Source organism: Rosa chinensis, chromosome 6 (genome assembly GCF_002994745.2).
Source record: "Rosa chinensis cultivar Old Blush chromosome 6, RchiOBHm-V2, whole genome shotgun sequence".
NCBI lineage: Eukaryota > Viridiplantae > Streptophyta > Magnoliopsida > Rosales > Rosaceae > Rosa > Rosa chinensis.
The window spans coordinates 12046958-12071010 of NC_037093.1; the positions used below are offsets into that span (position 1 = coordinate 12046958).

At 37.9% G+C, this 24053-nt stretch overlaps 2 protein-coding genes, 2 long non-coding RNA genes and 1 other non-coding gene across 7 annotated transcripts; 2 read left to right on the forward strand and 3 right to left on the reverse strand.

Annotated features, from left to right (window-relative positions):
• Positions 1 to 596: 596 nt before the first annotated feature.
• On the forward strand, positions 597 to 4704 carry LOC112173937 (B3 domain-containing protein Os01g0234100). Its single transcript, XM_024311627.2, has 7 exons — positions 597 to 785; positions 881 to 958; positions 2479 to 2510; positions 2604 to 2775; positions 2867 to 3073; positions 3671 to 3761; positions 3855 to 4704. The coding sequence occupies exons 1-7, from the start codon at positions 711 to 713 to the stop codon at positions 4538 to 4540; spliced, it is 1341 nt and encodes a 446-aa protein (XP_024167395.1). The 5' UTR covers positions 597 to 710; the 3' UTR covers positions 4541 to 4704.
• An 8498-nt stretch (positions 4705 to 13202) lies between these two features.
• On the forward strand, positions 13203 to 16708 carry LOC112173894 (B3 domain-containing protein Os01g0234100). Of its 3 annotated transcripts, none has more exons than XM_024311586.2 (7): positions 13203 to 13387; positions 13493 to 13588; positions 14400 to 14431; positions 14528 to 14699; positions 14788 to 14994; positions 15465 to 15555; positions 15654 to 16708. In XM_024311586.2, exons 1-7 carry the CDS (start codon positions 13352 to 13354, stop codon positions 16373 to 16375), a joined length of 1356 nt encoding a protein of 451 aa, XP_024167354.1. In that variant the 5' UTR covers positions 13203 to 13351; the 3' UTR covers positions 16376 to 16708. The 3 variants fall into 3 exon arrangements, with proteins under 3 accessions (XP_024167354.1, XP_024167351.1, XP_024167353.1); XM_024311583.2 differs by having other exon boundaries at positions 14525 to 14699; positions 15654 to 16705; XM_024311585.2 differs by having other exon boundaries at positions 13496 to 13588; positions 14525 to 14699; positions 15654 to 16704.
• On the reverse strand, positions 16596 to 16667 carry TRNAT-UGU. The gene has a single exon. It is a non-coding gene; the product is annotated as a tRNA-Thr (tRNA).
• A 1885-nt stretch (positions 16709 to 18593) lies between the features above and the next one.
• LOC121049663 lies at positions 18594 to 19790 on the reverse strand. Its single transcript, XR_005800999.1, has 2 exons — positions 19515 to 19790; positions 18594 to 19050 (listed from the first exon to the last, which is right to left on the reverse strand). It is a non-coding gene; the product is annotated as an uncharacterized LOC121049663 (long non-coding RNA).
• A 2872-nt stretch (positions 19791 to 22662) lies between these two features.
• Positions 22663 to 24053, reverse strand: LOC121050261. The gene is made up of 3 exons (XR_005802499.1): positions 23791 to 24053; positions 23418 to 23452; positions 22663 to 22958 (listed from the first exon to the last, which is right to left on the reverse strand). It is a non-coding gene; the product is annotated as an uncharacterized LOC121050261 (long non-coding RNA).

The following is a 24053-nucleotide window of genomic DNA, read 5'->3' on the forward strand; positions in this document are numbered from 1 at the left end:
ATATTCAAGAGACCTTGAAGAGTCTGCAGCCTGCAGCGAGTGCAAATTTGCTATGCTCCTCGTACGTGCAATAGGGCAGCTCATAGATTAGCTAGCTTAGCTTTTGAGTCTGAGCAATGTCGGTTTTGGCACAACTCAACTCCAAATTTATATATATTCGGGATTTAATTGAAAAGGAGACTCCCACTCCTACTTTAATCTAATAAAGCTCAGTTCCTTTGCCTTCAAAAAAAAATTACGAAATAACCGATCCACCACATACCAGTCAAAATTCATGTGAATCATGGGTCCCTTCCACCTCTTGAAGAATTATTATATCAGAAATGGGTAATTATTTTTATGGCCTCGAAGTATTTGACATGACAATTGTCATGTGGTGGTCCAACTTAATAATATCATTCGAATTTAGTAACTATCTTTTATGTAGTAAAAAAAATAAAATTAAATTAAGAGACCAATCAAAGACAAATACAAGTGATATTGACAAATGACATTAACCTAGACCAGCACGTCTACTATGATCCGGACCATATAATAATTTTCCATTGGGAACCCACGTTTGTACTTTTTTTTTTTCTTACAATGACAGCCCACATTTCGGAAACGGCTCCATTTTAAAAATTTGAATCGAACGGGTTCTTCATCTTCCCCCTCCCATTTTATTATTGCGCCTATTCAGTCTCTCAATCTTTGACTCTTGAGTCTTTACCATGAGTGAGACACAGAGACTCTCAATGGCTATTGTTCCATTCCAGGAACACATACCCTCTTGTTCACCCCCCAAGGTCCCCTCTTGTCTCTCTTCTTCTCTTCTAGATGATAATATGCTTATGGTTTTGATTGTTACCTGTGTGTCTAACTGGTTCAGAATGATTTGCAGTTCAACACTGAGAGGCCACTAAAGGAGAAGGAACATGTTTTCAGGGACAAGTCTTCATGTCTCAGAGAGATAACCAACGTGAGCTTTCCAACTCATGAGCTCTATTTTTACTTATTAATTGCCCAAAAGTTTGGAACTTTTTGAATCTGTACGCAGGATGATGTTAATCGTTTCTAATAATTTAATAGTTGAAATGGGTTTTAAGAAAAAGTGTGAAACTTTTGGTATTGATTTGAAAAATTTAATGCCCAAAAAGATATATAGCCTTGGTGTGACTTTCAGCTTGATATGCAGTATGGATTCATTTGTGACCATGTTTGATGATTGCTTGCTGGGTATTTGAATTTGTCTGGGATATTTTGTCTTTGATGAATTTGATGCTAATAATATGAAGAACGAATCATATGAAATAGTTTCCGACTTTCTGAAGTACCTGTTCTGAAGCTCTACTGTTGTTTGAGTCTTTTTGCTCGTCTTTTCCCGTCTTCTGTGCTGCCAAGTTTGTGATGCTTCCTTCACTTTGGTGTTTGATGAAGAATCTGTTCGAAGACCACAAAGTTGATTTATCAAAATCTGTCCTCCTTTCACTCCATGACTCTCTTCTCATATTGATTATGCTTCTTATTTTTTGGTCTGTGATTATGCTTCTTTCTTGAAAATTTCTTTTACAACGGAAAGATATAGTAATTATTAGAGTGGTGTGAGTTAAAGTTATACCATGTTTCTTAAGAAGATGGAGTAGTAGTAATGCTTAGTTGTTGTGGAAGAACTTTTGTAGAAGATAAGTGTGCGTGCGTGCGCTGTATCCGAATTCAATCACTTTAATGCTATGGGCCTAAACTCTATTGGCCTCATTCTACAACTAAGATTGAACGAAACTTCAATGTGCTTTAAATTAGTTTGTTGTTCTATAATCTATTTAGGGGCCTGGCATTGGCTACTGTGTTTTAGTGAGTTATTTTTAAAGGCCTGCGTTGGCTTTGTTTTTATTCTTTTTCAGAGGAGATCATACTGGTATCCACATCGTGGCTTACTTATCTTCTTTCAATTTATTCTAAGATCATATTCAACAAATAGGTTAGATTTGGGATTGAAAATATTCAATTTTAACTAGTAAGGTAAAATATTCAACTCTAGCTATTATAGGGATGCTGTTGGAGTTGGAGACTTGGAGTTTTTTAAGGGATATAATATATAGGATGTTGATTATTTGATTCCAGAAAAAGGAGTTTTTGGGAAGCTCTTGGAGTTGCTCTAACATGTTGTTGATGTCGTGGTTTTGAAATCTTGACTCCTTCCCTCATATATCACTTCATGGTAACCTACAAGTGGGAAGGCTGACCTGTATTTTTTTTTTTTTTCCTTTTCCATCTTTCATATGAGGAGGATAGCCGATAAGTGATTCAAGCTTATGGGCCTGAGTAGTGATTAACAATGTTGTACCCACCTATAGGTCAATGTTTTGGTGTATATTTAGCAGCAGTTTATCTCTCTCTTTTCATTTTATTTTTTACATGTGGCTTGAGTTTTCTTTTTCTTCGTTGTCAATAATTTAGATGCTCAATTAACTGAACAATTTTGCATATCCTGGAATACAGGTGGTCAATGCTAATACCATGAAGTCTGAAAGGTCTGTGAATTATGTTCCTTATATTAATCTGTATTTTCTAATCAATTTTTTTTCTTAGAAAGTAACACTGAACCCTCAATCTTTTGTTAATAGTGACAAACTGAAGAGATGTAAGAAATCTACTGTAGAAAGCTTGTATGATACTTCCGAAGCTCAGTGTTCTGTTATGGAGAGAGCGAAGAAGCTTGAAGCCAATCTAGCACCGGCGTTCCCTAGAGTGGCCAAAGTTATGCGCCCGTCAAATGTCACTGGATGCTTCTGTCTTGTAGACCTTCCTCACACTCTGCTATTTACTATATCAGGGCTTGGACTACTAGGTTGATATACTTAAATGCACTTCAATTCGTGTTTTGCAGAATCTTCCTAAGAAATTTTGCGGTGATCATTTGCCAAAGCAGGATACAATGATTGTTTTAGAAGATGAAAGTGGGAGAGAATTCCAAACGAAATATCTTGTGGGAAAGGCTGGACTTAGTGCTGGATGGAGAGGATTTTCAATTGCTCACAAGTTATTGGCTGGAGATGTTGTAGTTTTCCAGCGAGTTACTCCTTCCAAATTTAAGGTAACTGATTGAACCTTCTTGATATGTTTGTATGGATCCTTTGTTGATTGCAAGTTCCACATCCTGACTCATTTGGTTAAAATTTGATGAATAGGGAGAGTAAGGCCCAAGAATTTGTTATTTTGCTGTGCTAACCCAGATTGCTGTTCTCATAGTGAAGTATATATGGAGATAGATGATAGGTTCTAGCTTGATATAACTTGTTAGCCCATTCCCTCACAGCTTAAGCATTTTGGGGTGTAGTTCCACGCTTGTAAGGCCATTTTGCGACTCTGATAATGATCCTGATAAGGATACTTAACCTGTGATTTGAAGGAAAAAATAGGGTTAACTTGGTTAGTTGTTTAATCTGCGTTATCACACATCTCCTAAATTAAGGAGTCTCTCCTGAATGGGCAATTGAAGAAAAAGGAAAGACTGACTCTCATTAGTGAATAACTCTAATGCTTCTGGATGTTTACTGGTTTTAAATATAGTGGAGTTGATGAGTTATGCTAGTAGAAACTACTGAGTGTTGGATTATGAAGGAGTTATATTTTAGTATGAAATGTTAACCCATTTAAACCATTTTATTCTTCTAATGGTTTACATTTTTAGGTGTATATTGTTCGATCAAGTGGTTTAGATGTGGCAGATTGTGCTCTTGGCCTTGTTAAATTAGATGCTGGCATCAGACAAATGGATACTGGTAAGTTCCTTCAAAATTCCCGAGTTCTGTTGCTAAATTGCAAAACCAGTCATTGATCCCCCCTCTACCATTTCAATGATTTAAATCCTCCAGCAAACTTTACTGCATGTGAAACTGCAAAAGTGTCCATTCCTCGTGAACCTATTCAAAAGAAGAACACCATAGCCTGCAATACCTCATTGGCTCCAATGTCAGATCGCTCTGGAAATGATGGTGAAGATTTTGGTTCTGAAGTTCTAGATGGAATTAGGCTTGCAGAGTCTGTTATCCCTTTCAAAGAAGTGAAAGGCATGGAAAACTTTGATGTCATTATCAATGGTTTGGTCCTAAATTCTGAGTTTTCAAAGTACCATTTGACCAAGTACTATGAGCTCTGCTGCAGTCAAAGCTCATTCCTTCATAAGAATATTCTTGAGGGTCTTAACTTCAAACTGGTTGCTGGAATAATTTCTGAGACAATCAATATTTCAGATGCCATTAGAGCCTGCAAGATTACCACTTCAGAGTGTGATTTTTTGACTTGGGATAAGACTTTGCAAGCCTCTGAGACGTTAGGCATGAATGTTGGCTTCCTGCGTACCCGGCTAAACAAGCTTGCAAGCCTTGCTTCAGAATCAAAACGATATAGTAATCTTGATGGAGGCCGAGCAGAAGGGGAAGTAAAGCTTTTGGGGAAAAAGGAGACCACAACTTGGTTTGATTCTGAGATTGAGACTCATAATTTGTTGTCTGAGAGGCTTAAAGCTATGTTCGAAGAAGTGGCCAGGGCCCCTTGGTGATGACAAACTTCAATGCTGAGGCTACATGATGAAGATTTTTGTGTCATTTGTGTTTGGCATTTTTGTAAAGGCTATGCATACCAGCAGTTTAGCTATCCTGATTCTGTGTCGAGTATGTTAACTATTGAATAGAACTACGAACAGGGTAATGGTATCTCAGCTAACTTAATTTACTTTCGTAGTGTTAAAAGTTATTTTCCATTTCAACTCAGAATGCATAACTAGTTCGAGACTAGAAGTCAGTACGGTACTCAAAAAAAAAAAAAACTAATGCCACTTAGACCAAATGGTATTGGGCAGTTATTTTTTTGGTATGCAATTCTCATAAATGTAATGGTAGTAAGTTCCAAATACCAAGCCACATCATCTATTGAAGGACATAGATTTCAATTGTTCTACACGGATCAAAATTTGCACTAATGTGGTGTGGTTGCCGTTGGCCTAAGAAAGTGCATGAAGTAAATTTTGAACTTCTGAAATTGCCTCCGATTCTTTTGTGATCTTCCCATATTACCCATGATAAAGAAAAAAATACAAAATAAACATCAAATTTAAGAACAATTCTTAGGTTCACCCCTTGGATGAATAAACATATTCACCCTCTCTTGGATTTAACACATAATTTTTTTTTTAACACATAATAACATTGTAATTTTCTAATCCAACCATCCATGTTGTATAACGTAATACAAAAATTAATTATGTAAAAAATCAATCAAATTGAATACCTTTTAGTTATTAATTTCTATGAAATATATGGACGGTTCATCATAATAGTAGTAAGTGTTGTTAGAAACATCAATTTGTTTGATTTAAGTAGATAATTAAACGATTTCCAATTCGATTGATTTTTTACAGAGATGATCTTTTAAGGCTAATTTAAGATATGGGTCATTGGATTATAAATTTATTAAGTAGAAGTATGTTAATCGAAAATGGAGGTGAATATACTCGTTCACCCTATGAGTGAATCTAAGAATTGTCCGAAGTAACCACTGCAAGTGGCCTAATGGTTCTTGCCTAGTTGAGTGTGCTCCCCAACTTATGTTCAAACCCCGAAGCTGTCAAAGTGGCCAGACACTGTGCTGCAATGTACAGTTGGAGCATTTCACATAAGCCGAATGGTTTTATCTTGAGCCTAAGAAACCTTTGAGTTCCCCTTGACAAAATAAAAAAGAAAGTCAAAAAAGAATTGTCCCAAGTGTAATATGATACAACACAGAGGAGAAAGAAATATCCATGAGTATAATTCTATGATTTAAATACTGCCATAGGGGTCCATTGTAAACAAATTAAATCTTAAAAGTAACCAATAAACGAATATTATTGTAAAGGGATAGATGGTTATGCATAGCCTTAGCCACATATCCGATATGGTTTACGTACACATATAGAATGTAATTTTGATATCGCAACAAACACCATTTTCTGTATGTGCGGGTGCGTTTGTCCGAGTATGTGTGTGAGTTAATACAAGCGAAGTATAAGCATGAGTGTATGAGTTCTCTGAATGAAGTTTAACCAAGCCCAGTATGAGTATAAATTGGAACAAAATTGTATCAAATATATGTAAACGATAAAAAAGACGCTTTGCAAGTGCGAACACAGTTCTTTCACACGAGCGAAGCACAATCTCTTAGGAATATGTCAAATTTGAATTTGAGGGATGACGTGGAAAATTTTACATTATTTTACAATTTCTCATCTCCAATAGATATGTCAAATTAAATAGTACTTTATTATATCTTATATATATATATATGGGGGCGGATCCGTGGCATCACAAATTATAGTTAAAATTATACTTCAATTACCAATCATTAGATTAAAAGATTATCAATGGATGAGATTAGTCATAAAGAATATATCATTACCTATTATTTTTGTTTTGTTTTCTTTTCTTTTTAATTAATTAATCAAATCTATTTATTATGACTTAATAAAAATCAATAATTGCTATTCTGATTTGGAATACAATTAAGGAATCAAATCTTTCAATTGTTTTCCTATTGAAACTCATCTACTGCTCAAAAAAGAACTGATGAGGCGTTTGACGAAGCATGATGAAAACTGATTGAATTCTCTAGCTCTTTCTCACCTTTTCTTCATCAAGATGACAGAGCAAAATCAAGAGTCATCATATTTTCATTGCATATTTCCAATAGGTTACCCTTAATTTTTATTTTTTTTTTCTGTTTGCTCTAAATATTGTACAGTTCATGCCATTTGTTGATGATAAACATCAGGTCTCATGATATCTAGTTGACGTTGTGTAAAATTCTTTCATGTTCATTTAGTTTGTTAAAGTTTTCATTTAGTTCATCAAAGGCCTCATCTGATCGATTTCTTTTTCTTTTTTGATGAGTTTCAATAGGAAAACAATTGAAAGATTTGATTCCTTAATTGTATTCCAAATAAGAATAGCAATTATTGATTTTTATTAAATCATAATAAATAGATTTGATTAATTAATTAAAAAGAAATTAAAATAATAGGTAATGATATATTATTCTATATGGCTAATCTCATCCATTGATAGTCTTTTAATCTAATGGTTGGTAATTGAAGTATAATTTTAACTATAATTTATGATGCTACGGATCCGCCCCCTATATATATAGGGTTAAATACTATTTACTCCTTGAACTTTCAGGAAAAAAAACAGTTCAGTCCCTGCCTTTTCAATTTCACACGTTTACTCCCCCATCTCTCAATTTTGAACCAATAGGTCCATTCCGTAAAAAAAACTCTATTAAAATGTCTATTATACCCTCAGTTCATCTTTTTCTTTTTCTTAATTTTTTTTTTTTCCTTTTCTATTTATCTCTTCTTCTTCCACCTCTCTTCTCCTTCAACATCAAAATTTCTAAAGTGACCAAATCAATCCGAAACACAAAACCTCTCTTCATCTGCTCAATCAAAAAAAGGAAAAAGAAAAAAACAAAAACAAAACAAAAGAGAAAAAAATCTTTTCAAAAAAAATTAATTAATTAATTAAAAAATTTGAGGGTAGAATAGACATTTTTGGTCAGAGAATAACAAATTGGACCTATTAGTCCAAAATTGAGAGATGAGGGAGTAAACATGTGAAATTGAAAAGGCAGGGACTGAACTATTTTTTCCCTGAAAGTTCAGGGAGTAAACAGTATTTAACCTATATATATATATTTTTTTTTTTTTTTTGAGAGAAAGGGATAATTTCATTCTTTTATCATGGCCAGAAGGCACATACATCATATGTTATCTCATATCAAAAGAACTAGATGGTCTAAGCTATCAAACACATGACAGGTAACCCTCACTGTTGAACAAAATAAGCACACTTTTGACCTAGCCAATGAAGGCAAATCCAACACTACCTAAATCCTTACTAGAGTAACTCTAATCGCTTAAGACCTCAATTGGTGTACAATTAGAGCAACTAAACTTAAATAGCAATAGACTTGAAGCTTCAACTGCTAGGTACTGAATAAAGGAAGCTTAGAGCTTACCTTTTCCCTTCTCCATAGGGCTACTCTCTTGACCAGTTTCAATAGTAGGGTAAGTAAGACGCAGAGGAGTCCTACCCACCATCTTCTGAGGATGAGAATTCTTATTCTTGCTCCCCAGAGGCCTGCCAACCTTCTTCTTCAGGATGCCTTGCTCACTTTCTTTGTCAGTTTCCACCAAACCCAAAGCATTTGCTTGAAGAGTAAGAAGCTTACCCCCCAGAATAGTTTTAAACTTCTTTGGGGAGGGGGTACAACCTCCATTCCTGCTTCTCTTCTTGTAAACCTTAGGTTCCATGTGCACATCTTCAGTAGGAGGAATGGATTTCAGAACACCCTCCATGGAGGTGGATCCCGAGACTACCACCTCATCCATAATCGTCGTTGGCTGTAATATCTCCTCCTCTGCCATACTTTGCACAGTACCAGCAGAAGAATCTAACCCAGAAACCGATCCATCCTTTCTTCTAATGACCGGCTTCTTTTTCTTTATTAAAGAAGGAGAAGAGAAAGGTAACTCACGACTAGCTTGGGCCAAGAAGGAGAAGGAACCACCAGCAGTAGAGGGGCTGCAGAAGTGCAATTCCCTAGGAGTATAGATTGCCACATTAGGGTCCTCACACTTGGCCCCAGAATGAGTAATCAGGCCACATTGAGAGCATCTACCCTTATGGTGTTCAAATTGAAATTTCAACAAAAGTTCAATTCCTTTCGCCGAGAAAATCCTGCGTTCAAGGAGAATGGGTTTGGAGATATCATGCAAAAAGAATATGCGAATAATTCCTTTTCGGAATTCTTTCTTGTCATAATCCAGAAAACCTCCCAAAAGGTTCCCAATGAGAGTAAAATTATTAGGTTCCTCATACAGCGGCGGAATGCCCGAAACCCTAACCCATATACGGACATGTTTCATCGAAACCTCAGTAATAGGTAGGACTCCGTCATACTCCTCCAGGCAGACCGGAGCCCGATCAAAACACTAAACTCCTCCTATAAGAACCTTATTCCGGTCTCGGATTGATTCAAAAGAGAACAAGAAAAGATTATTCTCCATTTCCTGGACTCTAAAGTCCCTTTCCACCATCCATGTTCGGAGGAAGTGAGATTTGAAGGCAGCAGAGTCCACAGGTTTGCGAGTAAGAGGTTTTCCAAGAAGAAAAGATTGGGAGGATTTGCGCACAAGGCCTCCACCCATCTTTCCAAGGTCCGGGGCTTTACCACCCTCAGCAAGAGCCAAGGAGGCAGCAAAGCTAGCAGTGACAGCATCAATGGTAGCCATGGATAAGGAAGAAAGGTGATAGATCTGGTCTGGTAGGGGAGAGCGGTAAAGTTGCCATGCATGGGTTTTGGGGGAGGAAAAACTAGGTTGAGAGAAACTAGGGTGAGAGAAAATCTCCTTGCATTGATCAACTTATCTTTTATATTTTTTTTATATCAAATTATTTTAGATTTATTATGGTTTGTGGGACGTGGGACCCAAGTAGTAAACCGTAGTTTCAATATGCCAATTACACATAACCATAACATATTGATTAGAGCAAAAATGTTCACCTGGTCAGTTATTGACCAAGAAAATAATGATCAATCACCCTTAGATGTAAATCCAATGGCAGAGAGACTTATTATTAAGTTGAAGTGTTTTGTTTTCTACCTTTAGATGTAAATCTAAGGGTTATTGAGCATAAATTCTTTGGTCAGCAATTGACCAGGTGAACACCACTGTTGATTAGAGCTATGATTGTTAAAAATTAGGGTTTTTATCCATTTACCCCATTTTTAGGGACTTTTTTTCCCACTTGCCCTATTAAGTTTTTATAGTTCCCCTTTACCTAAAACACTCTAAGGAAGTCTTTCCTAATACCCCATTAAGTGTTTTTTTTAAAGACTATTTTACTCTCACTCATTTGTTACTTAGAGAGAGAGAGAGAGAGACCATAGGAGACTTCGCCGAAGCCCTGTCACCGGCCGTCGGATTCTGGCCAACTTTCGCAGGAATCTAATCACCAGCCGCCGCCTACCGGACTTTTCTGAAAACCTCACCTGAGGCCCCGAAAGAGGTTGTCGGAGGTCTCATAGGTCGCCGGAAAGATTTATTGCCCCCCCCCAAAAAAAAAAAAAAAGAAAGGCTACGGCAAATTATGCGCTCCACAAAAAGGGTTCTAAACTTCTTGAACCTTGTAGCACTTCCTGTACCTAATGTGTGTTGTAGAAGTTAAATGCATTATCATATTCTCAAATGTGACACATTTTGATCAAGATGTGGTGGTCGAAAAGCCCATTTTCCTTTTAACTTCATGGTGATCACATTCTGCCCCATTTAATAATAATAATAATAAAGCCAGAATGATGCGGTTTGGCGAGCTCCGACCCAGAACAAAACCCCGACAAGAACTCTCGTGCTGCAGGACTTGCAGAGGCAGCAATTGCGACCATCAGGTCACCGGGCAGAGGTCGATGTACGTATTAGGCGCGGCTGGAGTTTAAAGCATCGACGAGATCAATGCCCACCAAATCCAAAGACTTCTCTCGACGCAGCCCCACCGCGTCCTCCACCTCAACGACACCGGCAAGCTCCACCGCAAGCTCGGCTTCCCGTGCAGCCGCAAGGTCTCCAAATCTCTCTAGCGCCACCCCTTGATCTTCAAAACGCACTGGCGACGACAATAGGCTATGGATTGGATTCACAGATTTCATAGGAGGTGGCGGTGATGGAGGTGATGGAAGCTTTCAGGTGAATTAGAGATCTGAGTGAGAGAGAGAGAGAGAGGGAGAGAGGGAGAGAGATATGACACATTTAATTAATTAATTATATTAAGGGCAAAACTGTCATTTTACTTTAAACTTACTTTGAGTCAAAGACTCTAAAAACTACTGTTCAGAGGTGCCACACGGTGGAGAGGATATTCACCAAAGATGCTCTAATGCATATAGAGAATTGTTAAATGTTATCGTTGAGAGGTCACTTTTTTTTTTTCTGACGCACTGAGAGGTCACATGATGAAGAGCATATTCATAGAGATGCTCTAATGCTAAAATGATTTCACATACTCTCTACTACAACACTTCCTACAAAGTTACACAACCTAAAAGGCTAAAACTATGAAAAAGTAACTGAAAAAAAAAAATGAAAAAGTAACAAATAAAAAATAATTTTTTTTAGAGTGCGTCACTTTAACTTTCTATAGAATATAAGCTAGATGAGTCTGTCTCCCCTAGCTAGACTAGGTTCCTAATATAACAATTTGTATTGCACTATTGCTTAGGTAAACTATGCTGCTTAGAAAGTACTAACAACAATGACTCACCAAATGAGTACTTACCTAGAGAATTCCCTTAGCTCCCGTTTGGATACTGAATTTAAATTTGGATTTGGATTTAAAATTTTCAGATTTAAAATCTCTATGATTCTGAATTTACTGATTTCAAATGTTGTTGTTTGGAATATAATTTTTAGTGTAAGGATTTCATGGGAAGAAATTTACCCAGATCATTATGAGAAAACATCAACAGAGAAAGAGAGTTTGACGCCGTGAGACGCGCCTCCGACAATCGACCTAACCTCGAGTTTGACGTCGGTGAACAGTCTGCACATCAGCTTCGACTTTAGCTCCGGGTCGGGGTCGTCAATCCCTGGGTCCGACTTCGAGCTGATTTTGCAGTTGCTGCAGAGAGGGTTTGTGATGTCGTCGACCGTGGAAGGGATTGGGAAGTGTAGCAAACCGGAGGTGGAGATCGGAGTGAATCACAGAGGACGTGAACGCTTACGCAGCATTGGTCGCGGCGATGGATCTCAGCATTAATGCTTGCCGGTGAGGAGGACGGAGGCGAAGGACGATCAACGGAGACGATGGAGAGGGGAGGAGAGAGACGGAGTGGTTTTTTTTTTGCTAGTGATTTCAAATAACTACCCCTGACTAGTTATTTGAAATTCTTAAGAAAAATGGGGTATGGATTTGAGCAAGATGATTTGAAATCCAAATACACTTAAAAAAGATCTGCCAAACGGATAGATTTGGATTTGAGGGGTCCAAATCCAAATCCACACTTCCAAATCCTCAAATCCAAACAGGCCCTTAATTTCTTTGACCCATAATATTCAAGGAAAGTCAACATTTTAAAAGGATATGAAGTTGTTATTACAGATAATTTCACAGTTAGTCACTCAATTATGACTCATTCGACACTTTTGGTAACTCAATTTTTAAATATATCACTTTGATTACTCAACTATTACTTTGTCAATCACTTAAGTCACTTTGCTAAATTTTTGTTAAAATCTCAGTTGAGTATGCGATATTTTCATAAATATGCATTTTTTAGAGGGTACTTCTATCAAAATCTCATTTTAGTCACTTCTCCCGATCATTCCAATTCAAACTTATTAATTTTCCACCATTGATTGGACGAAAATATCCTTGATATTGTGGCAATTTTTTTTTAACGGAAAAATTAATAAAATGACTAAAATGAATAATAGAGTTAAAGTTGAGTTACTCAAGTGATATATTTAAAAAATGAGTGACCAAAGTGTTGAACATGTAAAAATTGAGTGATCATTTGTGATATTTTTCTTTATTATTATAACAAATATCCTTATTATAGGGTTGCGTGTATGGATGAGCGACCCCACATTTATAAGGAGATCTACAATACATAAATAGACAGAGTAATAGCATGATTTTATCTACATTAATTAGCCAGCCAATTGTATGAGAAGCCTCCACCATTAGATGTCCCTCATCATCTCTCTAGAACTCCTAGCTCTTGACTCATGTAACCTCTTCACCTGTATTGGAGTGGATGTAGCATAGCCTCACATGGGTACTTTGAGCCAAGTCAACCCGTCTCTATGTCTTTTTGTGTGACTGTGAGTTCCTTGTGAATCCTCCAAAAACGGGTATTCTAATTAACCCGAAAACATTTTAAGGTTATTAATTAACCTCCGAAGATTTCTTTACTTAATTAATACTGATTTATTGAATGTGGTCAAATTAAATTTCAATCTTCTCCAATTCTAAGTGCAGACTATTTTTAAACATTGTACGCGGTTCATTCACGTAATTAACCACGGTAGTAATTCAAATACCAAAAGCTGTAATGTCCAGAGAGCCCCTATTAGTTTTGGAAACGCGCTCCATTTTTAGGCAAAACTTGTAGGCCTCGAGTGAGTGTCTGACAGAAATACAAAATTTGAATTGAACGGTCTTTTCATCTTTCCCCCCTCTTATTACGCCACTCTACTGTTCCGAGTTCCGACTCTTTCAGTGTTCTCTCTTCCCCATTAAACAGAGCCAGACTTTGAGAGAGAGAGAGAGAGAGACCCATGGCGATTGTTCAAGAACAGAAACAGAGCTCCAAAGTAAACCCTCCCTCTCTCTGTCCCTTTCTGTGTGTTTCTTCATGTAATTCTATGGCTTTGGTTTTTGTTGACACTTCACAGAGTAATAAGTGACTGTTCAATTAGCAGGTGTTGCAGATTAAGAGGGGAAGATCACCAAACAAGGAAGAAAAGCTGCTGAAGAGAAAATCTTCATGTCTCAAACAGACAACCAAGAACAATGTCAGAAACGCTTCTAATCTTTTCTTTCTTTCTTTCTTTCTTCACTCATGCTTTTGGTCTGCTTGTTTATTTGTTCTGATTTTGTTGGATGGTCATCAAAGAGTTTGAGTCCGGTAAATGTCCACATGTGCCTGCTTTGGAAAATGTTATGTGCAATAGACTTGATGCAGACAACAAGTCTTCATTTTTATGTTCATTGTCTGCAATTTGGACGTTTTGAAAAACAAAAGCAATCTGCTTCTCAAAATTGATGCCATATGATGGTCTACCCAGAACTTACAGAGATATGTGTTTGTATCTGTTTCCCTGGCCTATGTTTTCTGTTCAAGAATATACTAGAAATCCTGAAAATTATGCCATCACCATCAGAAGAACTGGTTGAAAATATAGTCTCGCATATAAATGCCGTTGTTCGATTTATTTAGCTTCATATGCATTGTTGACGCATTTCTTTAACACCCTAAGGTTTTTTGGTTCTAGTACTTATTATACATGTTGTGTTAGCTCTAGTCCTAAGAAGCCCTGGTTAGCTAGCTTGAAACTGTAAGGGGAATATGCAATACACAAGCACATAAGTAGCCTTTCCCAGTTTATGGAGTTAAGTTCTACCCCACTGTGTATAGTACCCATCTTTGGGACCCTTCAAGGGGGCTACACCTGCACTTATAGTACCTACATGGTTTTGCCATGGCTGTAACCGAGAATGTTAATTGTTGCCTAGAATCTAAGCTTTTGGGTTGTAGTGGTTGAGTAACAAGTCCATACACACCTCTTTTCCTTTGACTGAACAGTATGCAACTTTTGAATACAGATGGTCAATGCTAAATCCATCAAGTCTGAAAGGTCAGTGACTATTGTTAAATTACTTTTTAATTTGTTTTTCCTAATTCAATAATGATTGCTACAAAGTGAAATGAAACCCCAATATTTTACCAGTAGTCTTAAACCAAAGCGATTAAAGAGAGCGACAGAAGAAAGCGTATATGACACTTCCCAAGCTCAGCTCTCTGTTCTGGAAAGAGCAAAAGAGATTGAAGCAAGTTTAGCACCAGCGTTTCCTACACTGATCAAAGTTATGCTACCGTCACATGTTACGGGAGGATTCTGGCTTGTAAATCTCACTCACTCTCTTCACAATTGTGTAATAAGATTATATGAAGGTATAGATAAGTAGGATGATATCTTTATATGCTGTGCAGGGTCTTCCTAAGAAATTCTGTTGTGTACATTTGCCAAAACATGACACGATGATTGCTTTGGAAGATGAAAGTGGGGAAGAATACCAAACCAAATATCTTGCGGACAAGGTTGGACTAAGTGGTGGATGGAGAGGCTTTTCGATTGCTCACAAGTTAGTGGAGGGAGATGTGGTAGTTTTCCATCGTGTCACTCCTTCAAAGTTCAAGGTAACTGATGTAACCTTCTTGAAATGAGTGCGAATCCTTAGTTTAATAAAGGAGAGGTTTTCTGGTTTAAAGTGTTTAAATCAGAGATGAATATCAATGACTTAAATTATTGTTCATTGCTTTACAAATCAGACAGTGTAAAGCATATATGAGGATAGATGTTGGGAAGGCCATCAAGATTTGGATCATGATGTGATATTATAACCAGTTATTTAAAAAAGAAGGACATGATTAATTATATTCCTTGTGCATTTGTATAGGTAATCATATTCATATGTCTTATATATAGATGTCATTGCTCGTGTGTGATTTGTAGAGAAAGGATAATGCTAACTCACTCCTTTGAAGAATTGTTAATTATTCTTTTAATAGAGCCTCTAAAATGGGCTGTTACGCATAGACTATAGATTGTTATAACTGCTTTTTAGATACTACTCACGAACAGCTCAATTCTGCTGCCTACTTTTTAGGTGTATATTGTTCGATCAAAGGGTTCAGATGAATCAGATTGCTCTCTTGGCCTTATGAACCTAGGTGTTTGCATTAAAGAAATGGATACTGGTAGGTTGCTTCAAAATTTAAAAAGTTATTTTTGTCATTTTTTGATAATCATAATTGTTACTGTCTTTGATCCTCCTACATAATTTCAATGATTGCAGGGGACATTACTACTTGTGAAGGGGCAGAATATGAGGATATTAGACCTATTTCAGTGGAAAATCCTCAAAACTATAACACCATAGCCTGCAATACTAAATCCAGTCCGATTGCTGATCTGTCTGAAAATGATACTGGAAGTCTTGGTTCTGAAGTGTTTGATGGAATTAGACTCGCAGAGTCTGTGATTCCTTTCAAAGAAGTGAGCTCCTTGGAGAACTTCAACATCATCGTCGATGGTTTCATCATAAATTCCGAGTTTCCCAAACCAGTTTTGGCGAAGTACTATGACCTTTGCTGCGGTCAAAACGCATACCTTCATGAACATCTTCTGGACGGTCTTAATTGGCAACTCATAACCGGGGCAATTTCTGAAATAACCACCATCGCAGAAGGCATAAGAACCTGCAAGGCTTCCACATTAGAATGTAATTTTCCAACTTGGAATAAGACTCTACAGGCCTTTGAGGTGTTTGGCATGAATGTTGGTTTCCTGCGTACCCGGCTAGACAAGCTTGCAAGTCTCGCTTCAGAGTCAAAAAGAGGTAAAGAGGCAAGGCATGAAAGGGAACAAGCAGAAATAGAGATGAGAACCTTGGAGGCAAAGCTGTTGGAAGTGAAAAGGACCATAAGCAGGCTGTTGGAAGTAGAGACTGAGACTCAAAATGTGAGTTCAGAAAAGCTTGAGGACATGCTCCAACAAGTGGCTAAGGCCCCTTGGTGATGGCAAAATCCACAACCAGAAATGTGCTACTTAATCATGAAGTTTTTTTGTGTCATATTAGTACTCAGCTCATCAACTGACAAGTCTTTTAGTATAGGAGATCTCTTAGAGCTGAGCTGATCTTTTGGGGAAGCTTAACTATAGAACTATGGTTGTCTTCTTGTTAACAATAGTATGTCCTTCTGCACAAAATCCAAAACAGTGAAAGAAAAAAAATCAATGCCCCCATGCAGGATCGAACTACAGACCTTCAGTTTACAAGACTGACGCTCTACCACTGAGCTATAGGGGCAGGAATGTTAATTTTATCAATGATTTATTTTTTTTGTTAATTACTCCACTCGTTTTGACGTAAGGGACGTCGGGTTACTTATGCGCCACTAATCCTATTCGCATTGGCCATTGCACCTCGTATTGCTTGATTCGATCTCCTTCGTTTTTACCCTTGCAACCAAACTTCAGATGTGGATGATATAATGACACTGTGCAGTTGTTTTTTTTTTCTTTTTCTTTTTTTCTATAAATAGGATGATCAAAGGCTGGATGAATGTACTGAACTGGCATTAATTGATCATTTCGTTCGTATTATCTTTTGACTTTATCAAAGAGAGTAAATCGTTCATTCCTGGAATAAACTTACGTAATCAACGAGCCTAGAGTGGCCTTGTTAAACCCTGCCACACACCAATGATGGAAAGATTACCGCACTCCATTTCTAAATTCAAAAAAATTACATAATTACTAAAGGCGCTCCACGCGCTAACCCTAACCTATTCTTTGTTGCTGTTGTTGGTTGTTCTCGTCCGGCAGTGCCGCCGCGTTAGCTCTGGCTACTGGCCTCGCCGGCGTGCGTCGAGTGCGGCCGGACGAGATGTTGGTGCAAGTGATCACTCTAGTGACCGGATATTGGGGCCGAGAGGGATTCTTTTGTCTTGCTTGCAGTCGACGGCGGTGTTTGCACATGTAGGGGCTTTGCATCAGTTGGTGGCGACGGGTTGTGTGGCTACGGTTCGCATCCGATCTGCTATCTGGTACGATGTTGGGTCCATTTGGATCGAATCGGAAATGCAATCGAGATTGGTGGTGGATTCGAATCAGATCAGGCAGAGGGTGACGGTGAGAGTCCCAGTGTTGGGTTTGATACTGGGCTCTCGAGGTTTGGAATTGTGGTGGCGAGAGATGGTATCTGCTGGAGTTCCGTCATCGACTATTGTTCGACGGTGGTCTAGATCCAAATGTGGCAGCGCAACAGTTTGGGGTGGAGACGGTGGTGGCTGGGCTGCGTGTGCAACAATTGTTTTGGGCTGGGTTGGGCTAGACGTTTGGACCTTCCTGGCTTTAGTCCAGTTGGGGGCCTGCTCTGGGCTGGATGGTTCTTGGGCCCGGGGTCTCACTCTAGGTTGAAGATGGGATGTGTTTTCTATTATTATTTTCAGTTATCTTTATGTTTACTTTTTAGTTGTTGTTTTAATAAGTGGCTACCTTTTTTTGGTAGAATGAGGTGGGCTTGGTCCCGATATATGCACCTTGTGTGCCTTATCTGCTCTAAGTTGGCGCAAATTTCTTGCATTGGCAAATGGTCGTAACCTCTTAGTACTAGTAACGTGTCAGCTGTAGGTAGGCGGCGAGTTTCTTGTTTGGTCAAATGGTCGCAGTCTCCTAGTGGCATGATGAAACTAAGTGCCACTGGAGGTATTTTTCAATGGCAACATAGTGGAAAAGCTATGCTATTTGTAATGATACTTCCTTGTAATAGAGTTATCTTTCCGTTATGTCACCACAATTGAAAAGAGAATGGAGTAGCCAGTAGAGCACTCTTCGCTAATTGATGCTTGTTAGAATACATCGTGTTTGTTGAGACTCTTGTTATTATCTCAAGAAGTTCTCTTAATGTTTATTGTAATCTGGGGTTTAGGCACTATGTTTCTCCCCATGTATATTGTGGTTTCATTAATCAAGGCTTGAAGGCAGCCGCACTAGCCCTTATTCAAAAAAAAAAACTGAGGAGAGATCTGTATCTTCTAAAGTGAACGCTATATGAAGTTCTGTAAATTACATAAAATCTCAATACTCTATTTTATCTAATGGTGTAACCGTATAAGATGACCACATCAGCTAATACAATTGTTTAAGTTTTCTACCTAAATTATCTTAACACTGCCGTTACATCTTTTTTTTTTTTTTAACCGGAACATAATAGCTTCCATTAGAGCATCTCTAGCAACATAACCTTAAGTTTTCTTATTATTATTTTTTTGATCGAACGAGAATTCATTCATCATTGAAAAGAACTACATCAAAGAGTATATAGTGGCCTCATTAAACCTATCATAAAAAGGTTAGGAAGAGTATCATACTCCATACCAAAACTCAATTACAAGACTCGTCAAGAGTGTCCATGAGTAAGCCGAGAAGAGCCTTATCAATCTTCTTCCATTGTTTATACGCATGAGTAACCTCACTAGTCATAGATCCTTCCTCAGTCAAAGCAAACCGAGGTGGACAAGGATAGCTACCATCAAAGTAGCTAAACATATCATTGCCTTCCAGGACAGATTGAAATTGAAAGCTCCATTTGACAAAGTTGTTTTCACTCAACTTCACAGTGATCATACTCAGAAGTGAGTTAATATCAGACTGAGAGATAGCCATTTTGTCACAAACTTGACTGGAATCTACAAGTTATCAAGATGTTATCAAATTTTCTGATATAGCACACAACGATTATGTTATCAGAGTTTATGTTATCACAACTGCTCTCCAATTATGAATGAATATTCTCAATCAGTAGCATCTTCACAAAATTATCAGATCAATGATTATTTCACACAATCACAGTAGATTGGACCTTAGCTTTCATAGAATTAACACTCTCCAAGATTCACTAGACTTCAAACACGCTAGATCTACTATTTCACTTCTGCAAATAGAATCAACAAGTTTCGAATGTTCTCATCTACACGGATTTGTCCAGATCAAGACCAAAACTAGCTTTGATTACCCACAGATCAAGCCAAAGTAAACAGATCTAAGTTCTTAGCATAAAAAAAAAAACACAGATCCAGCTCACAATGCAACAAATTAATGATCATTCATCACATCGCAGTGTAGAGAACAAATATGCAAGTAAAAGCGTAACCTCAAGAGCGTGATTTGCAAAGAGATGAAGTAGCCTAAAAGGTTAGGGATTCAGCTCACAAAATCACAACGAGCTTGAGAAGATGCGGAAGCGAACTGAAACATACAATTACAATAGGTAAGGCCAGCACAGGATCAAGAGCCAAAGCTCTGATACCATGATAACATGACTGCCATGGCTAACCTTGAGGAGCTTAGACTTGAAACAATGAAAGAGACGAGAGAAAATGAGAGAGAGAAACTGGAGCAATTTTTTCAGAGTTTTTCCAATTAATGCAACCACACAAAATTCTTACATCAATATCCTATTTATAGTTAGAGAATTCCTCTAACAATTATTGCAACTGAAAAGAAGATACACTAGATAAATCCAAGTCATCGAACCAGCATGACAAGTCACCACTACATGGATGACAGCTGTAGTCCACAGCACTGGTCAAGACTAAGCCAACACGTATTGACTTGCATAAGCATTTAACGTTTAACAATATCAATGCATGTCAAGAAGTAATTAATTCATTCAAAGCCGGCTTTGGTTGTGTTTGAAAATAACATGCTTTGCAAGGCCAGGAATGTGAGCATGGATATAATAGTCTTCCCAGTCAATGCATTTTGGGTTGAAATTAAAATTTTCTGCATCAATGTAGTTCTCGCTTGCTGTCCTTCGCAATTCTTCAGAATTGGTGTCGTCAAAGCTACAAGCAAAAATGTGAACGAACGTTACACTAGTGCAAATATGAAAGCGATCTAATTACACAACTTAATTTATGTTTAGTCATCAAATTATTGTAGCAAAGCATACGTACATCCCCTGGAATAGCAAAAGTGGTATATAGTACTCAATCATCCGCATCACCGATTTGACATTCCGGTCATAGTTAATGCATACATCTTGGAAATATTGGTCAAATTCTTTATTCAAAAATTTTAATCCCTTCAAGGAAGAAGAAAAATGAAAATAATTAATAAAGAACAAGGTTACGAGAATATCAACTAATTAGTGGACGTAGTGGTAGAAATGAAAAGAGAAAAATTCAGCTACGGTCCCCAAACTATTTTGCCAAGGCCAATTTGATACCCGAACTCTCAAAAGTATCAATGTGATACCCAAATACCTAAATTGGTATCAATGTGATACTTCCGTCCAAAATTTCTGGCGGAGCAGTCTGTTTGCTGACGTGGCAAGCACATGAGTCCAAAAAAAAGTGAAATGACCAATTTACCCTTTTTTTAATTTTTTTTATAAAAATTCATCTACCGTCCCCAAACTATTTGCCAAAGCCAATTTGATACCCAAGCTCTCAAAAGTATCAATGTGATACCCAAATACCTAAATTGGTATCAATGTGATACTTCCGTCCAAAATTCTGACGGCGCCGTCTGTTTGATGACGTGGCAAGCACGTGGGTCTTAAAAAAAAAGTGAAATGACCAATTTACCCTCTTTTTTTTTTTTGTTAATTCATTTTTTTCCTTTTCATTTCATTTCTTTTTGGGAAAAAAATGCAAACAGTACCCGATCTTTGGCCCATTAGTAACTTTAGTACCTGACAACAAAAAAATATCACTTTGGTGCTTGAAGTTCGGACCCTGACCCAATATTAGTACCTAAAACACTGTTGGCCATTACGGCGTTAGCCATGTGACAAACTTTGAGGGGTATTCTCGTCCCTTCACTCAATCTCTTCTTCTTCTCTCACTTTCTTCGTCTTCTGCTTACTCCCAACTCTCCTCGTTTCTCTCAATCTCTTCTTCTTCCTCAAGCTCAGATTTCTAATCCAGCCACCCACACCATGCCAATCATATCTCGCCTCACAATCCACTATTCTCCTTCGCCGTCGCCACAACCCTCACTCAAACTTCACCCAAAACAAGGCTGAGAGAGAAAGAAAGAGGTTTGTACTTGGCGGCCATAGAAGTACCATCGCCGGTCTGAAATCGGACGAGTTTGGGTCTGTGGTAGAGCCAGGTACTACCCATTGCTTCACCTTCATTCCCCAATGTCATCGTCCCTCTTTTCAACTCTTAATGCTCAATCTCCCATTGCAATTCACAGTCCTTTGCCAGAAACATATGACGAATTTGTGGTGGAAGAGAAGGAAGAAGAAGAATTTTCTTGCTATTTTGAACAAATAGCTTCCTCTCCTCATCGCCGACGTCTTTCTGGGGTCAGATCGTCCAGCCGGCAACTCAGGAAAAGGAATTGAAGTCGGAAAGCTTTGTGTTTTCGACGAATTTCGGTTGTTCTTTGACGAATTCCGGTGACTGATTAGGATGCATGAGGTATAGAAATCACTCTCCTCTTCCCTCTTCACGCTCTACATGATGGGTATCACTGGTTTTTGAATTCGATCAAGTTTTGATTAACTGGGTTTTGGTTGGTTTCGGGGTTTGACACAAGTACCATCGTCGGTAGCTTTTCTGGCTTCGTCGCTTCACCGTTGACTGTGTGTGAGGTATAAAACTCGATCTTCTTTTGATACTCTATGTGTTGGTGTCCTTGGTTTCGATTTGTCATTGAGTTTTGATAAAGTTGTTGTTTGGGGTATTGTTGGCCGAGTTTCTGGTTTGTTTTTGACGTTGATTGGCATTCTGGAGGAAGAACTGCTTGGTGATGTTCATTTTAAGAATCTGTGTAGTGGAGTGCAAATCTGAGCGTGATTGGATGGTAGCAAGGTGTTGGCTTCAAAGTTAGAAAGCTTCATGTTCAGTGATCGTGTTCGAAACTAGACACAGTAGCAATACCTATGATTAACACAGTGAAGGTAAATTTCGATTCTCACACTCCATGTGTATTGCAACTGTTCTTCTTGGTGCAGAAGTGGAATGGGTTTGTGGATATATGATTATTGTTGGCTCTATTGTATTTTGATTGATTATGCTGGAAAATGAGATTGGCATGTTGATTAGGGCTGGGCACGGGCCGGGCCCAACTATAATTTCACTGGGCCCGGACCCGGCCCGTTTTTCATTGGGCCCGGACCCGGCCCGTTTTAACAAAAACAGGGACCGGCCCGGAACCGGCCCGTTTCATTTCGGGCCGGGCTTGCGGGCTTTCGGGCCCAAAAACCTGTATTTGACCATTTGCTTATGCCTATATATATATATATATATATATATATATATATATATATCCAGATTTCATTCATATATAGTTGCAAATTTCAAGCTGTTGAAGATTTGAATCAAAACACAATATCAAGATACAAAGTTCAAGCTGCAAATTCGAATTCAAAGTGTCCAAATTCAAATACAAATATCCAATGAAATATAAAGTCCTAAAGTCCTAATTCAGATGCAGCTATTTAGCAAGCCATTTTTTTCAGTCTCCTATCCAGCAGCAATGCAGCCATCATCAATTGGCTTCCACAGTTTTCCCTACAATAGCCATCCATCATTAGGCAGAAACCAAAAGCCACAAACCCGAATGCTCGATGGCCAGTAATCTGTCAAATGAAAAACAACAGTGAGATCATTTCAATAGTAACAATAAAACTCTGCTGGGTAGATCAACTTCCTAGCTTATGAAGTACAGACTTTACAGAATCCTTATAGTTCCAAGAGTCATTTAAATGGTTTAGGACTTTTGACATCTATTTGGTTAGACTAGTCCCATTCTGCTGCAGCAGCAAGCTTATGAGAATTTTAAGGGTGTAAAAAGCTGTAAGAAGGCAAACTCAAGCAGTACACATAACATAATTTGAGAAGATATTTTCAGGAGCATGATTAATGCCTACTGGCATCATGTGTAGAACCATCACCTTCGCAATTGTACAATCATGCAATATCAACATTTAAAATCAAATTTAATAGTAGAAAATCAATCTCTATGTCCATTCCATAAATGTAACGTGATATTTTTATTTTTATTTTCCAATTTTTTTTAGAAATACAAACATGTATACCTGGGCACTCAACAACTTCTTTGCTAAAACCATACCTGTGAAACAATAGTGAAAAATTTTCAGAATAAGTATTATGTCTCTCCTTGGGAGGAAATATGTATACATGTATATATAAATATAGGTTGATCGAAAGCTGATGTCTGCAAGTCAGACTCATGAAAATAGTAATACCATTCCATCAGAATCTGCCCTGAATGGTTCTGTGTATGTGTGATATAAAGATAACAATACTACTATCACAGAAGTCATGCATGAAAATAAGAGTAAACTTTAGTTGATTAGTTAGTTTGATGGATAGTAAACCACAATAACTTTTTGGTTGCAATTTTAATTGGCGATGCATCTTGTACGTTTGTAAAATAGCCTCAGTTACCTCATGAATTTAGATGTCACTAGTACAGGATACTTTACGAGAAGATGCAATGCCTGATTGAGCTGCTGAGGATGCTAAGACTGATGGCGGGGGTGGTAGATGGTGGGCGTGAGGTAGCGAGCGATGGGGACTGCACGTAATGATTGTTGGAGGCAAAAGTTTGGGTTGATGAGATTCAAACTCCTGAGACTCTCACTGTCCTAACTCCTAAGTGCTACTTCAATACCAATATTCAAGATTATCAACAAGTCAATATACAAAAA

Excerpts from the sequence above, each read along its gene's own strand:
- LOC112173937 (XM_024311627.2), top strand. The coding sequence starts at position 711 with ATGAGTGAGACACAGAGACTCTCAATGGCTATTGTTCCATTCCAGGAA. Across the intron at positions 2,511-2,603 it reads AATACCATGAAGTCTGAAAG|TGACAAACTGAAGAGATGTA; the intron begins GTCTGTGAATTA and ends TTTTGTTAATAG. Across the intron at positions 2,776-2,866 it reads TCACTGGATGCTTCTGTCTT|AATCTTCCTAAGAAATTTTG; the intron begins GTAGACCTTCCT and ends CGTGTTTTGCAG.
- LOC112173894 (XM_024311583.2), top strand. The coding sequence starts at position 13,352 with ATGGCGATTGTTCAAGAACAGAAACAGAGCTCCAAA. Across the intron at positions 13,388-13,492 it reads AACAGAAACAGAGCTCCAAA|CAGGTGTTGCAGATTAAGAG; the intron begins GTAAACCCTCCC and ends CTGTTCAATTAG. Across the intron at positions 14,432-14,524 it reads AAATCCATCAAGTCTGAAAG|TAGTCTTAAACCAAAGCGAT; the intron begins GTCAGTGACTAT and ends ATATTTTACCAG.